The sequence below is a fragment of the Spinacia oleracea genome, chromosome 4 (genome assembly GCF_020520425.1).
Source record: "Spinacia oleracea cultivar Varoflay chromosome 4, BTI_SOV_V1, whole genome shotgun sequence".
NCBI classification, from domain to species: domain Eukaryota; kingdom Viridiplantae; phylum Streptophyta; class Magnoliopsida; order Caryophyllales; family Amaranthaceae; genus Spinacia; species Spinacia oleracea.
The window spans coordinates 174835047-174851045 of record NC_079490.1 but is presented as its reverse complement, the minus strand read 5'-3'; the positions used below and the strand labels follow the sequence as shown (position 1 = coordinate 174851045).

Here is a 15999-nt window from a genome sequence, read left to right as displayed (position 1 = left end):
ATTTGGACAAGCAAATCATTTTTTTTGTGCTTTTATTCAATCACTTGAGACTTTTTTTGGATTTTCTAAATACTTTTCGATTTTTTTGATTTTTTTTCAAAAGTTTGAAAGAAAAGATAAATAAAAACAAATAAATAAAGAAAATATTTTTGGATTTTAAATTTTGAAAAAAAAGGAAAACTAAAGAAATGAAAAGAAACTCGCCTCCCCCATGCTAGCGAAAAGCTATCCCCCCCAAGCTAGAATTAAGCATTGTCCTCAATGCTTGAAACAAAGACTCAAGGGAAGGGAGGGGGGGAAAGAAAACACGCATTCACCCAATATACATAGTTCCGCAAATCATAACACATTAGAGAAAGAGAAATGGAGGCAACCAAATCAACATTTTCAACCATCCAACCCCATTCTCCAACAAGTCATACGCCAATCAAGACATGGAGTAATAAAAAGAGGGAGAGGAAAGATATTACCGGATAGTAGGTGGGTGTAAATACCCGCAAATGATTCAATTTATCCATTTGTAGTCAACGTTCTCCAACATTGTGCTTTGCTTTCCTTATGCTATCGAGAATGAGCGCTTATTCCACTTAAGTACCTAAAACAAGATCAAAAATTGAAAAGAAAAATAAGTAAAATTCAAATGAAATAAGAAAATGAAAGCTATAAAACACGGGTTACTTCCCGAGAAAGACTTGTTTAAGGTCCCAAGCATGACCATTCTAGTAAATAACAAGCCAATGATCGCAAAAGTTTATCATATGCACTAGCACACATTTCATGAGATAAATCATATGCAATGACAAGATGCAATGCATGCTCAGAATGATAGAACTCGATTCCAATGAGGAGAAGGATGCCCAAAAGAAGAAGGATCAAAAGAAAAAAATAAGAAAATAGGAAAAAGAAGAATCAAAATAAGGAAATGAAAAAGGAATAGGCAAACTCTCCTCAAGAAACTCTTTTTGGTTGGCAAATTTACATTCACGCTCAATTAGAATCGACTTAAACACTTGAAAACAAAATGGAGCAAAGAGCTTTTCATCACCATCATCGAAGCATTCACTCAAGGAGGAATGAGTAGGAATATAATTCCCAATACTCAATTCCTCAATGTCATGCATCATAGGTGGCAAGTTAGCCTCAAATTCATCTCTTTTACACGAAGCATCCCGAATGGATTCATTTAGAAGGCCAGAGACTTCACTCATTCCTTTTACAAAAGCTTGAGATGCAACCTCAAAGTCCTTAATAGAAGAATCCATTTTAAGTTCTTCTTGGCAATCTAAGTGAGCTATAAAAATACGAAAATCGGACAATGAAATGACCGACTCGGATTGCAAAGCATTAAGGAACTCATTGTGGAGAAGCTCATGGTGGAGAGACGTGAAATCACCAAGTGTACACGATTCATCATTTTGAGGGATAGTGGTAGTTGCCATTTTTTAAGGAAATTTCAAAAAGAAAAAGAACAAACAAAAACAAAAACTATGCACAAAGACCTAGATTCATCTAACTAACACAAACTAATGCAAACCGTAGTCCCCGGCAACGGCGCCATTTTGATCAAAGGGAAAACTAGGGTTACTAGTCTCTCCTAATCAAACAAATTACCTAAACTAACCACTAAACACAAGTAAAGAGGTAAGCAAGGGTCGAAATCCACAAGGACTAAGGTGCTCTAATTTATGCTAATCGAACAACAAGCTAGGTCAAAACGGGGTTTTGGAAAGTCAACTAACTAACTAAACTAAATCAACTAAACTAAGAAACCAAAAGTAAACGAAATTAGGGAATGGGTCAAACAACAACAAATCATGGAATGGACATAAAAGAATTGAAAACGGGGAAGATTCATCAGCACTACATGATAAGCGTTGAATTCACAAATAGCTCCAACTATCTCCCGACATGCGAGCAATTTCCCTAAGCATCAAGGATGAACTCCCGTTCTACCCTATCATACCCGAGGTAAATCAAATTCCCAATTCAACCAAATAGTCAAGTTTGGGTCTTTAATCCCTTTCCAACCCAACTAGACTACTCCAAGCAATCATGAAACACTTAATTGATCAAGTTAAATGCAACATGTATTGGAAATGCCTAAACATGTAATAATTTAATCATGAAAATCCCTAATTTCCAATCACAAACAACCAAACCAATCAATGTTGAGTTTTCACCCAAACCCTAATCAATAAACTACTCCATAATCATAAAAAACACAAAATTTATAGAAATTAACAACTAAAAACATGATTCTAAACAATAATAACAACTAATCTAAACATGAATCGTTAAAATAAACAAAAATAATTAAACTAATTAAAATGATAAATAAAACAATAAAGAAATAAATGAAGAGAGAGAGAGTAAGAAATTTCTCATTGATTTATGGTGGAAAGCTTCAAACCAAATTGTCACACTTGATGTTCATCCAAAATCCTACATTTTCATTCATAATTTCTCACTTTTATCTCTCTCCTAAAACTAACCTTAAACCCTAAACCCTAAGAGAAAGACTAATTATGTACATTGTATTTTCCAAATAAAATTGGGTATTAACTATTTATACACCTTCCAAAATTAAATAAAGAAAAAAGGAGTAAAATTGAAAAGAAACTAAAAACTAAAAGAGAAAAAAATAAGAGAGAAAAGAAAAAGAGAAAAAGAGAGGGAAAACAAAAAAAAGGAAATAAAAATGTCAAAGAGTTAAACATTTACACTATAGTAAACCTGGTCCATGCTATGGACCAGGGTATTATAGTCTTTGCGTTGTTGCGTGCGAGAAGTTGCTTGTAACTGTCACGTGCTTTCCTAATTATATATATGTTTTTTTTTTTAATTTCATTTTTCCCGGCTTTTGAACTTCTCACTCAACTTCTCTCTCTAAACTGCTTTCCAACTTCTCTCTGAATTTCTCTCTCCATTTCAAATTTAATTTCAGTGATTATTTTCATCCATTTGCATCAAATTACTCTTCCGATCTTCTTTTTTCTAAAAAATGGTGAAGAAAGCGGCACCGAAGAATCCGGCAGCGAAGAAACCGGCAGCGAAGAAACTTGAATTCGACAATTCCGTCGCTGAAATGGCTGTTGAAGCTCCTCGAAGGCGAGGAAGAAGGCCAAATGCTGTTTCTGAAGAAATTCCTGGTAATTCGAACTTATTTTTTGTTTGATTTTGAATTATTGAAATGTTTGTGGTTTTTGCTGAAATTAGGTTTAGTGTTTTATGCAGTTACTGTTTCAAAGATATAGTTACCTTTTATTTGTTGTTTCTGAAGAAATTCCTGTTAATTCGAACTTATTTTTTGTTTGATTTTGAATTATTGAAATGTTTGTGGTTTTTGCTGAAATTAGGTTTAGTGTTTCATGCAGTTACTGTTTCAAAGATATAGTTACCTTTTATTTGCTGTTTCTGAAGAAATTTCTAGTAATTCGAACTTATTTTTTGTTTGATTTTGAATTATTGAAATGTTTGTGGTTTTTGTTTGAAGTTACTGTTTCAAAGATATAGTTACTTTTTATTTTATGTTACGAAGTTTTTAAGTGTTTTTATTAGTGACTGGTTTGTTCGTAGTTTTTTAGAGTAATTATATTTTTAAAAGGTTACTATATTTCTAAAACAGTAACTATGTTTTTAAAATAGTTAGTGTCTTTTTAGAAAGTAAATTAACTTTAAAATAGTAACTATGTGTTATAATTAGTTACTATCTTTTTTAGAAAGTAAATATAACTTTAAAACAGTAAATATGTGTTATAAATAGTTACTGTGTTTTTAGAAAGTAAATAAACTTTAAAATAGGAACTATGTGTTATAAATAGTTACTATCGTTTTTAGAAAGTAAATATAACTTTAAAACAGTAACTATGTGTTATAAATAGTTACTATCTTTCTTAAATGTTATTATAAAATTAAACAGTTACTATGTCTAATAAATAGTTACTATCTGATTTAAATGGATACTCTATGTTTATGTATTTATTATATTATTTGAAAGGTTACTATATGATTTTATTGGTTACTATGTGATTGTAATGGTTACTATATAGTAATATTTTGTTTTATAATTGTTTTGTTTCAGTTGCTAAGGAATCTGTGTCTATAAAGAAGAACAAAAAGGCTGGCAGTCCGAAATCAAAAGCAATTGCGCTTGTATCTGAAAAAGAACCAATTGAAGAAGAACAACCTAATCAACTAGTTTTACAAAATTCTTCTCTGGTTGACGTTCCACAGCCTGAATCTCATCAACTTCATTCACAAGTTTTGAAAGAAGTTGGCGCTGATGGCCTGCCTATCGTGTAAGTGTTAGTTTAATTTAGTTAATTGTTCTAAATAGTTACTATATGTTCAAAATAGTTACTATGTTCTAAATAGTTACTATATTTTTATAAATAGTTACTATATGTTGTAAACAGTTACTATATGATTCCAAAGGTTACTATATGTTGTAAACAGTTACTATATGATTCCAAAGGTTACTACATGTTTTAAATAGTTACTATATGATTCCAAAGGTTACTATATGTTTTAAATAGTTACTATATGTTTTGAAATATGTTCTAAATAGGTTCTATGTGTACTATGTTTACAATAGTTACTATATGACTCCAAAGGTTACTATATGTTTTAAACAGTTACTATATGTTCTAAATAGGTTCTATGTGTACTATGTTTACAATATTGACTATATCAAAGGTTACTATATGTTCTAAATAGTTACTTTATGTTTTAAACAGTTACTATATCTTCTAAATAATTACTATATGTTATAAATAGGTTCTATGTGTACTATGTGTAGTATAGTTACTATATTATTTGAAAGGTTACTATATGTTTTAAACAGTTACTATATTTTCTAAATAGTAACTATATGTTTCTAATAGTTACTACATGTTTTAAACAGTTACTATGTGTTCTAAATAGTTACTAAATGATATATAAAGCTGACTTACTTTCATTATTCATTTTTTTCAGGTTTAATTTTGATACACAATGTTCAGGAGGATCATTGTGTAAATTAATTAAAGACTTCTCTCCTGATCAAAAGGCAGCTGTTCAAGAGATAGGGTTTGGAGGATTGTTAGGCCTTCAATTAAGTCGAAAAAACACTCAGATGATGTACTGGTGCATCAAGTGCTTTGATGGTGTGAGTTCTCTGTTTACAATCAGTGATTCCAAGCAATTTGAAATCACTGATTATGATGTGTACGATTTGTTTATGCTCCCCCTTTCTGAGCTGGAGGTTGAAGGGGTTAAACGTGGGCGCAATTCCACTAATCCTGATTTTGATTTGAAGATCAAGTGGAGAAAAGAGTTCGGTTTTGAAGAGGTCAATGCTCAAATTCCTATAAGGTTGCTTGAGGACAAGATTAAATTGTTGACATATGGTGGTGGTCTGTTTAAACAATTATTTGTTTTTGTTGTTTTCTCTACTTTTTTTTACTCCAACAGCCAATAGGACTGTAGATTTGAGATTGGCTAAGGCTTTGGAAGATCCTAAAATGATTTCCAAATACAATTGGTGTAAATACGTTCTTGACGTATTATGTGAGGAAACAGTGAAATTTAAAAATTGTTTATTGAAAGGCAAAGATCAAAAGACATTTGGAGGCTGTGTTGTGTTTTTGCAACTTGTGTATTTTCAGAGGATTAAGTTTAGGAATTCCAGTGGTATTCCTGATCAATTACCTCTTATTCAACATTGGACATCGAAGATGGTAACCGATCGGATTCATGCTGAAAATGCCAATATGAGTGCATTATATGGTTCTGGTATATTGGAGAAGGGGAAGTATCCAATTTCCAAAAAGTTTGTTTTTGTTGATGGTCAAATAGATTTGACCCAAATCAAATCTATTTCGAAAGAAAATGAAGCAGGCAGCAGTGGGGGAAGAGCTGAACAGCCCTATGTTGGGCGTCGAATTCCAAGTCGGCGTCCTAGGATTCTTCAGTTTGAAATCCCTAATTCTCATCCTACAGATGAAGAAATTTTCTCTAAAGCCACTGATGTAAGTTTATTTTATTATTGATATATTTGTCAATATATAGTATAGTTATTTTTTATATGCTATAGTTATCTTTTATACACTATTGTTATCATTATCTTTGGTTTAGTAAATGTAGGTATATATATAATTATCTTTTATATTCTATAGTTATCTTTTATATTCTATAGTTATCTTTTATGTACTATAGTTATCTTTCATACACTATGTTACCATTACTTTGTTTTAACAAATAGTAACTATATGTTTTAAACAGTTACTATATGGTATAAATAGTTACTATATGTTTTATGTACTATAGTTATCTTGTGTATACTATAGATATCTTTTATATACTATAGTTACCTTTTATTTACTATAGTTATCTTTTATTTTCTATAGTTATCTTTTATATTCTATAGTTATTTTTCATATACTATAGTTAACTTTTATACAGTTATCTTTATATACTATAGATACCTTTTCTTATAATATTTTTTGTATTTTTAGTTAAATTTTCATATTATGTTCCATATTTAAATTTATGTATTTTGTTATTAGGATTTTCATGGTCAGTGGTTGTTGATGAAGAGAGATCTGGATGTAGTTTCAGCCATCCATGCTGAAGAGCTGTTCAAATTAAAGGCTTCAATGCCTTCGCACAACCCTGGCGATGATATTTTGGAAAATTCCACTTATCAAAAGATGGTTGATGAGTTGGTGGAGATTCATCAGTTGGTGAAGAATCTACCAAATGGTTGGGATGACATTTTTGGTTCAAGTAACAATCCAGTTGTTACTGCTGCCCCTCAACCTTCTGCCGTTGTTCCAACTGAGCCTGCAGTTGTTACAGCTGCTGTTGTTGATGCAATAACATCTACCGAAGCAATTATTCGAGAAGTTGATCCTGACACTCAAATAAATGCAGTTCTTGATTCTTTGAAAAGCAAAGATAAAGAAATTACGGAGGATGATGATGAAGAAATAGAAGAATATAAGCGCGTGTGGGCTGGATTTCAAAAATGCATCATTAACAACCATGCTGTATCAAGAGTGAATGTCAGTGTCTATGGCATAGAGGAAAATGTGATGTTTATGTCTCCGTTTATGATAGCATTTGAAGATTTAATGAGGCATCTTCCAGCATTTGTTCAAGAAGCTGTGGACTTTGCTGCTCTGACTGATGGAGAGGGTATTTTGACTGAGTAAGTAGAAGTTTTCTCATTTAATAATTTATAGTTACCTTTCAAATAATATAGTTACCATTCATATATTATAGTTACCTTTCATATATTATAGTTACCTTTCATATATTATAGTTACCTTTCATATAATGTAGTTACCTTTCATATAATATAGTTACTTTTTATTATTTATAGTAACCCTTCATATAATATAGTTACCTTTCATATAATATAGTTACCTTTCTTAAAAGTGAAGTTGTTGCCCTAACTTTATAGTAACCTTTCATATAATATAGTTACTATTTGTATACTATAGTATCCTTTTGTTTACTATATTTACCTTTTATATTCTATTGTTACCTTTTATTTATTATAGTAACCTTTATAATTCTTCTGACATATTTATTGTTTCTTTTTTATGTTTTTCAGTGATAAAGTTATAGAATACAATCATTTTATTGCGGTAGGAAGAGATGACATGTGGACCCTTCCTTCCACATTTGATATTCTTTTGATTCATATTGAAGCTTGGGCTTTTTTATTGAATGAAAATGAAAGGAATCCTGCTGGTTCTCCTCAGAAGCTGTTTTTAGGTGGCACATATTGTGTAAGTTATATTTTTAATAATATAAAATGTTAATTATTTTAAATTTTTTTGGCCTTTGTTTAATTTTTCTTTTAATATTGATTTGCAGAAATATGTTGCTGATTTGATTGAGAAACCAGGCAATGAAAAAATCTTGTCTGAATTGTGTGTTTGTCTTAATTGTGGTGTGAAAGATGTAAATGGAGTTCAATCGTTGAAAGATTGTAATATGGTATGATTTATATTTTCTTTATATAACCATATTATCTTCTTTTTTTGTCTCCTTTCTTGTAGTTCACTAGTACAAAAAAGGGATATTGCTTCGAGCCTAAAAGGGGTTATTGATTCGTATTATGTGCGAAGCATATAGACTCGATGCAATTGAAGGCATTCAATTGCTTCGCACAAGTGCGAAGCATTTAAGACTCCTATTGCATTGCACTTACCAATATTTCGAAGCATTTGATCGTAGCAACTATTAAAACGTACTAGCAATTGCTTCGCGCCTATCAATTGTTCGAAGCATTAAAAGTTCTAATTGCTTCGAACTTATGAATTATTCAAATCAATTGATTTAAGTAATTGCTTTGGTCTCAATCGTAAGCCCGAAGCAATATATGCAACTTTTCTATTTTTAAAAAATATTCCACAAAGAGGGAATAACACCTCCATTTACAACGAGGCAATCTAGTATACCACACATCCCATCATCTATCTCCAAAGCGCTTCATTTTGTACCAATAATAAGCAATTAAAATCAAAAAAAAAATCAACTATCATAAAATATTGCCCATGACCAATACAAAATCATTAACCATTCAAAATCCATAAAATCATCCTAAAACGACATCTGTTACAAGTTGTCCAAAACATCAAAATATTTCAAAACAAATAAAACTGCAATGGAAGATAAGCTTTAACAGTTACAAGTAAATATCTTCTAATAATAGTAGCTTTTAATTCTAACAAAATACTATACTTCAGGAGAATACAAAGTCCAAAAAGTATAGAGCCCAACAAGTTAAAACTTTACGAATTTGCCCGTTAGTATAAGGTTTAGTCACCTTAAAATCCTGGAAAGAGAAAAAAAACAATGTTAACATATATAATATCTATAGAGATCATTAACTTAAATTTATTTAAAAAAATTCGTACCTTGAATAGATTTTCACTTCCACTATATGAGTGGACTATGTCATACATGAACCTTGAAGTAAAATACCCGCACTCAGTACCCCCATCCTGTTGAGCACACTAGAGAAAACCAATTTAATATTTCATAGGTCAACAAGTCATCACTTAAATTAAATTTCCAAAAAAGAAATGATAAAAACTGTAGATATTTACCACAGCAGCACCCCATTGTAATTGTGGACCTTTACTTTTCCCACCATATGCCTTGTAAGTTTCGAAGGCACTGTTCAATTATCATTATTCACAAATATTATGAGATAATTGTACAAATTAATCAATTTATAGATAAATGTTGAAAAAAAAAATATGAACTTACCTATCCAATACCACTCTTATTGCTAGGCTGCGTTTCTTCTTAATTGAATCAAATACGTGAACCGTATTTATGGTAGGGTAAATCACAAGAAGCACCCAATGATTGCTACATGTTTAAAGAACCAATGAACAAAATTAGCTATTGTTTATATGATAAAGGAAATCCTATAATAATAAGAATGTCAATAGCGTGTGAAATAATATTTACCACTCGTACTGGTTCTGCGAGTAGAATCATTCTAGTCTGAATCCAACCTCTATTGTGAATATTTCCTTTTCTTTACATTTATAGTGGGCTTCATCAGTGGAATAGGGCTATTACTGGTTCTGCGAGTTCCCTTTGCAAATGTTTTAGCTCTAATTTACTTTCTAAAGCATACTACGGGGACTTATGTGCAGGGTTAGCAGAACAGTGACAAAAAAACTTCTGATGCACGTTGGATGTGATGTCTTGGCTGTAGCGTCTAGTGAGGAATGTTTGTTAGCTATCTCCCGAGAATACAGGGTGGTATTACTTGATTTGTCTATGCCGATTTGATGGCTTTGAAGTTGCTGTTCAAATAAGAAAAGGGTTCTCAAAGCGTCATGAAAGGCGTTAATTGTAGCACTCAATGGGAGTGCGGACAGGTTGACCCGAGAAAATTATGTCAGGGTTGGTATGGATGGTTGCGTATTGAAACCTATATTTGTTGATAAAATGAGAAGTGTTTTATCTGAGATCCTAGAAAGACGAACTGTGTTTGAGCCGCTCTAGGTATTTGTAGAACACATGGTTCAGTGATATAAAGGAAGGGAGAAACATAGATTATTCTAGGCATGACAAGATAGTGCTGCCAAATTTCTCTCTTGTTTTTACTTTCTTTAATTTTTCTTTGTAACCAATCGGGTGACTGGAGGTGTTGGTGTCTGACATTCAGTTCCAGGTGTTCATTCAATGTATATACCATAGTGTTGAGAATATCACAAAACATTCAATGTATATACCATAGTGTTGAGAATAGCACAGAACTACAGAAGAGGCAGTTATCAAGCAATGCTAATTAAACAGATATAGAATAGCACTTTTAACAGATTGCCACAGGGGAGCTAAAATTGACAATTCTGTGGCAATTTTGCGGCTTTTTTTTAATATTTATTTTGGACAATCATTGGTAACTACAGTAGTTAACTACCAAATGTATGATATTACTCAAGTGTACATAAAATTTCAAGCTGCAGGAAGGGCTTCAACTAAACTGAGATCAATGGTGGTGAGCTTTTGGTGTTAACTTTATCAAAGCTTGGCTCGAGATGTACTACCTAAGAAGCCTAGGCCAAACATGAGGCCTGATTAGTGATTACACTTGTTCTGCCTTTTATTAGAGTTTCTATTTTTGACAACTTAGTTTATTTGAAAAGAATATACTTCGTATTTATTTTGATGTCAAAAATATTACTCCAACAACAAATATATTTCTTTTGATGTAAAAATAATACTCCAACAAATCTATATCTATCAAGAGTAGGTGTTAAGATTATCTTACTTCTGATGATATGGGGCTAGGATCTTTTGATTGTTTTCGGAAGCTGCTTTCATTACCCTTGCCATGTATTCACATGCTTCATCTATGTTCTCCGAACTTGCCAACAATGTAGTTGCTGAAATCAATTGCGGACACATGAATGTGATTGAGTCAACACTCAAGTTCTTGCATTTTTCGTGTAAGGCCCTAAACATATTGCACAAGAAAAAATAACCATTAGATATTAAAGTCCAGTTTTTATAACTATAACATAAAGCTATTAAAATTTAATAAAGAAGTTTAAGATATTTGACATGATGAATATTTGTATGGTTGATATATTTAACCAAGCCCCACTGAGAAGTTGGACAACATCCTCCTTTGAGATATAGCTAGAAAAATTTTCCTTGTATCCGAATACCTCAGCATCTAATTGAAAAGATATGGATTCCACACCAGGGGGCAGATCAGTAAGAATATTAGCGAGTCGTTTGCATGACTCACTCAAATGCTTCATTACACTATGTGAAACAAGCGGCGTCCTTTCCATAGTGAACTCAACAGTGTTTTGAGTATCAACAATTTTTTCCTTATCCCGCTTGTCCTGTTAAGAAACGCACAATTTAATTAGGGAAATTTCCATTAGTACACTCCTACTATTGACTTTTACCAATAGTACACTCACTTCTAATTATATTGCCAATGGTACACTTAAACTATTTAGTTTCTTATTATCCTTACTATTTTCATTAAGTAGCTTAACTATAGTTAATTATTAGAAAATAAAAAACAAATAAAAACCTAAAAAGTTGATGAACGAGAAACCTAGACACGTTTTCTTCCTCCCTGTACTCCTCTCTTCTTCCCCTGTCATCTAAAAACCTAGAAAAATTCTACAAGGTCTACACTTCTCTTTGGAATTGTAATCTTTAACAGCAAAATTGTTGGGAAATTATTCAACTTGACCTCAATTGGTGAATCAGTTTTTGGGGCAATTTTGTTGCCACTTTGATCGAGTATATAATTGAAGCGATCATTGACGGTGGAACAAGGAGGTGTGTTAATTACTCACTTTAATTCAAAAATTCTTTAAATTTGGTTATTATCTGTAACTTTGCACCTTCTATGTGATCAATTTCAATTTGTAACTTGATTCCCGGTTGTTAATTAGGTTTTGCAATTTCACTCTGTTTAAGCGTTGATAACAAATACTCCTTATGATATATGAATCATGTCTCAAGCAAGATACTACTGATGTTGCTTGAAGGTAATTTTGCTAATTCCATTTACGGCACTTTTGATTATTACTAAAGCTCCTTATAAAAGGAACACATCAAGAAAAGGATTTTAAATCATGGAATTAGCAAAATAGATACTCGAATGATGAATGACTGATGTAACAATAATGTAAACGCATATAATAAACCATTAATAATCAGTAACAATTTTTGCAAAGGCCACATTCTAATACCATACTAATAACGTAATAGTAGAATATTAGGATTATACTAACATTTGTAGTTTAAGACTAGTCTAACTCTTATCTTAACAGTAGCCAACATCCATCTGATTGTCTCTTGCCAGCTCCATATTTTCATTCAGTTTATTGTTTGCTCTTGTATTAGCTACTCTGGGTTAACATGGGTATGCCAATCGGTTTTGAATTGTGTTATAAAACCATGAAACTATAAGATTGTCAGGACATTATTTCCGGTATGTGTATAAAAGCTTGAGTTGTATTGATTGAGCAATGCTCATATTTATAGTACAAGAGTTGACGCAAGACAATCCTAAAACAATTAGGTATTGAACTCTAATGAATCCTATATAATAATACTACTGCCTACGTAACTTTAATCTAGGCTAACTAAACCACTAAGACTTAGGAATAGTAATATTAGTTAACCTCTAACTCTAAAACTTGTTCAGTTGCATTGGAATTATAATTATACCATAATTCTGCAACAGTATCTCTTAGGTAAGTGAATTTATGCTTGAGATAAAGTCCCAAATTCAGGAAAAAAATTCTGGTGTTTGACTATATGTGTGACAGTACCTATTTCAGGAAAGATAGGATGCAAACCCCTTATCTGAACTATCCCACCAATACAAACTCTCAATTACTTTGCCATATAGTAAACAAAGAAATTGGAATTCTAATTTAGAGTTGACCTTGAATGAGCCAACAAAACATATACATATACAAGTATACTACACCACCAAGGTCATTAACTTCTCTTTCCAGGTTGGTAGAAAAATAAATTTAGACACCTGATACATGTATATATTCTGCCAATACTTCACAGAATTCTCACATTCATAACCCCAGATAATTCTTCAATCTTACAGGATGGTGTGATTTATTTGATTAGCACCCATCTCTTAATGGAAGCAAACATTGGAAATTATATGCAAAAACTGCTCATGCTCCATAAAATAATTTGGGGTTGCCTAAGAAACTAGAAACAGTGGCAATTATCTTTTTGTTTGCTATACTGATACATGATTTTCAATTTTTTTTTTTTTTTTGCAGAATGGATAATGATGGTAGAGTTTAAATAAATAAATCATACTCTATACCTGTACCTTCAACTTCATAGACGAATCAGGCTCCACAACGATATCACTACTAACAGCAACATTAATCGCTAACGGTTGGTCGCTACTCATCTTGCGTCGCGGAACAAACTCCTAATAAGAGGTCAAATTGTCATCATTTATGCTTCGAGATTAATATTAAAATTACATGAAATTAGAATATTAAACAAATTACCTCGTCCCCTATAATCAATTTTCTAGGCCATTGGACGAAACTTTTTACGGCTCCCCCAACATCCTTCATCTCTAAGTTGGGTACAGGTAGAGGTGCAGTTTCATAGCCAGGAACACATGAGTTCACAGTAACTTTCAAATAACCAGGCTTCATTGCAGAATGGTGTACTACATCTTCAGCATTGAACGGATATGCTACACCCCTAGCCACGACTACTAATTGTTGGGAATCATCAAGTTGGCACAGACGACATGCTAAAGGACTCTAAAACATTATTCGACACCCAGCATTAGTAAAGTACTAAAGTACAGTAAAATACTATAGTGAATTTACGAATAATTTAATATACATATAATATATACTTTGTCCTTGACTAATGTCACTTTAACCAATTAGAAAAATATCATTTACAGCAATGACAACAGAAAAGGAGAAGTGCAACTTAGATCATACCTTCAACTCCGCAAATGGGTCAGAATTAGGCTCTAGCTCCACAGAAGGTGAGTTGCTACGACTCCGCGTAGTGGTTGTAGTGGTTGTGGTCTTTCCAATCTCCATCCCAACCGGCAATTTTAGACCTAATTTTGTCACCAAGTTAATGAATTTTTCCTCAACTACGGCCTCCATTTTCTTTTCCATCATAGCTATAGTTTCCTTTCGCACTTGCTCTATTCTAGCCTCAAAATCGCCTTCAATCTTTTTTAGTCCGGCTTGTGAGAAATGATCATATTCTCCATTATTTCGAACCGGTTTCCCCCAATATGCTTGATGGCCGATTGTTCCTCCAACTGCAACCACACGTCCACGACGGTCTTTCTTTCCAAGGGAACGGGATAAGACATCATCTTGCCTATGTGGAGTCCAAATTCCTTGCTCGACTTCCTGAACCTCCTTGTCCTATTGACAAACACATGCATTTATTAAAGAATTACAAAAACACATTTTTTAGCAAGAAATAAATATATTAATCGACGAACAAAAGTGTATGTACAAAGGAAAAACTACCGCAACTTACTATTTTTTCACCAACCAGGCGTGCTTCATCTTTAGGGAAAACATATTCTCCTTTTTCGTTTTTCTTTTGCCGGCCAAAAATCCAATTTAGATGTCGTTTTCTCATGGTTGAATCTGTACTTCCGACTGAAGGGTATCTTCCTTCAACCTCCCATTCAGTTTCCTTCTGTGAATAGCTTTTTTGCCCCATAAAATGAGGATGCAGATTGTGCGACTGACTCTTCCGTGCCTTCTCGCTTATTTCCTATTAGAAAAGAAGAAATTAGTGTGGCAGATTGTATATAAGTGTAGATGATTGAACATGATGAAGATTAGTGGGCAAGGTTGTTGGTGCATCTAATTACCGAATGCATAACAGTGTAATCATAATATATCATGCATTGAATTGTGTTTTACCTTAAATGTATCGGTGGTCTTAGCTGCAACAAATTGCTGCCATATTTCTTCAGTGATGGCTTCATATACAAGGTAAGGTGGTTTGGCATTAGGCGAGATTTTTCTTGTCTTTGTGATATGTCCACTTACCAACTTAGCTTTCCAATCCCTAAACCGGTCACTCAAGTGTGCCATTACATACTTTTTCTTCAGTGGATTGTTGTCAATATGATACATAGTCTACATGGTAAAACAATAATAATTAGACAATCATTAGTAGAAAACTTTCCACTAGTCATGTAATTGGATGATGCATATAATGTAACAGTTGATCTATTCTTACCTTAATGTAATCCCAAAGGGTGTCTTGAAGACCTTGAGGTACCTCTTCCCATTTGTTTGTCAAAATACTGACCTTAGTATGCACTGTCTTCCCAATTTGTTGCCTATAGTCCTTCAACCAATGACCAGTTGGTCGATTAAATGAATCCCATTCTAGGAATTTTGGCACATTAGGGGACTTTAACCCTTTTACTTCACCTCGATACCTTTTAGTGCCTTTTTGAGAAATATCATGCTCCGTCTCAGTTGGATGCTCATAACACAAGGGATCATTGTCCCTAGACATCCCATCATTATAAAGTCTTCTATATCCTCCATGCATAAAGACCTGCATTATTAAAAGAAAAAATAAATCATTAGAACAATACCCGACTTTTTAGGAGTTATCCTCCATGCATAAAGCTATGTTGATTTTGATGGTGAACTCTCTGGTTTCTTTGGGCGAGTCTACAGTTCAATTACTCTAGGAATTGATAAATATCTTATGAAGGGAAAATATTCAGTAGTTATCATACATCCCAATGAATAGATCAAATGTTAACAGTCAAAGGGGTTTCTATCTATGTGAAAGCTGCTCACACAAAAACTGTTCTTCCTTCCATATTAACTGAAATAATTTCTTGTGTGTTTTCTTCTTTGAAAAAGGTTTCTAACTTTTCTGTCGATTCAGTTAAAAACAAGTATTGCTCATCCTTTTAGACCTGATTGGAAACCACCTTTTTTATCATAA

The 15999-nt window shown here is 32.6% G+C and overlaps 2 protein-coding genes across 2 annotated transcripts; one reads left to right on the top strand and one right to left on the bottom strand.

Annotated features, from left to right (window-relative positions):
* Positions 1 to 5257: 5257 nt before the first annotated feature.
* LOC130472186 (uncharacterized) lies at positions 5258 to 7992 on the top strand. The gene is made up of 4 exons (XM_056842679.1): positions 5258 to 6008; positions 6546 to 7189; positions 7598 to 7775; positions 7864 to 7992. Exons 1-4 carry the CDS (start codon positions 5385 to 5387, stop codon positions 7990 to 7992), a joined length of 1575 nt encoding a protein of 524 aa, XP_056698657.1. The 5' UTR covers positions 5258 to 5384.
* Positions 7993 to 8734: 742 nt separating this feature from the next.
* On the bottom strand, positions 8735 to 13507 carry LOC130472185 (uncharacterized). Its single transcript, XM_056842678.1, has 7 exons — positions 13346 to 13507; positions 11080 to 11369; positions 10787 to 10972; positions 9265 to 9369; positions 9102 to 9171; positions 8910 to 9008; positions 8735 to 8827 (listed from the first exon to the last, which is right to left on the bottom strand). Exons 1-7 carry the CDS (start codon positions 13433 to 13435, stop codon positions 8735 to 8737), a joined length of 933 nt encoding a protein of 310 aa, XP_056698656.1. The 5' UTR covers positions 13436 to 13507.
* Between the last annotated feature and the right edge of the window lie 2492 nt (positions 13508 to 15999).

Excerpts from the sequence above, each read along its gene's own strand:
- LOC130472186 (XM_056842679.1), top strand. The coding sequence starts at position 5,385 with ATGGTGGTGGTCTGTTTAAACAATTATTTGTTTTTGTTGTTTTCTCTA. Across the intron at positions 6,009-6,545 it reads TTTTCTCTAAAGCCACTGAT|GATTTTCATGGTCAGTGGTT; the intron begins GTAAGTTTATTT and ends TTTTGTTATTAG. Across the intron at positions 7,776-7,863 it reads TTTTAGGTGGCACATATTGT|AAATATGTTGCTGATTTGAT; the intron begins GTAAGTTATATT and ends ATTGATTTGCAG.
- LOC130472185 (XM_056842678.1), bottom strand. The coding sequence starts at position 13,435 with ATGAGTAGCGACCAACCGTTAGCGATTAATGTTGCTGTTAGTAGTGAT. Across the intron at positions 9,370-10,786 it reads CTAGCCCCATATCATCAGAA|CAATCATTGGGTGCTTCTTG; the intron begins GTAAGATAATCT and ends TTAAACATGTAG. Across the intron at positions 8,828-8,909 it reads GAAGTGAAAATCTATTCAAG|GATTTTAAGGTGACTAAACC; the intron begins GTACGAATTTTT and ends TTCTCTTTCCAG.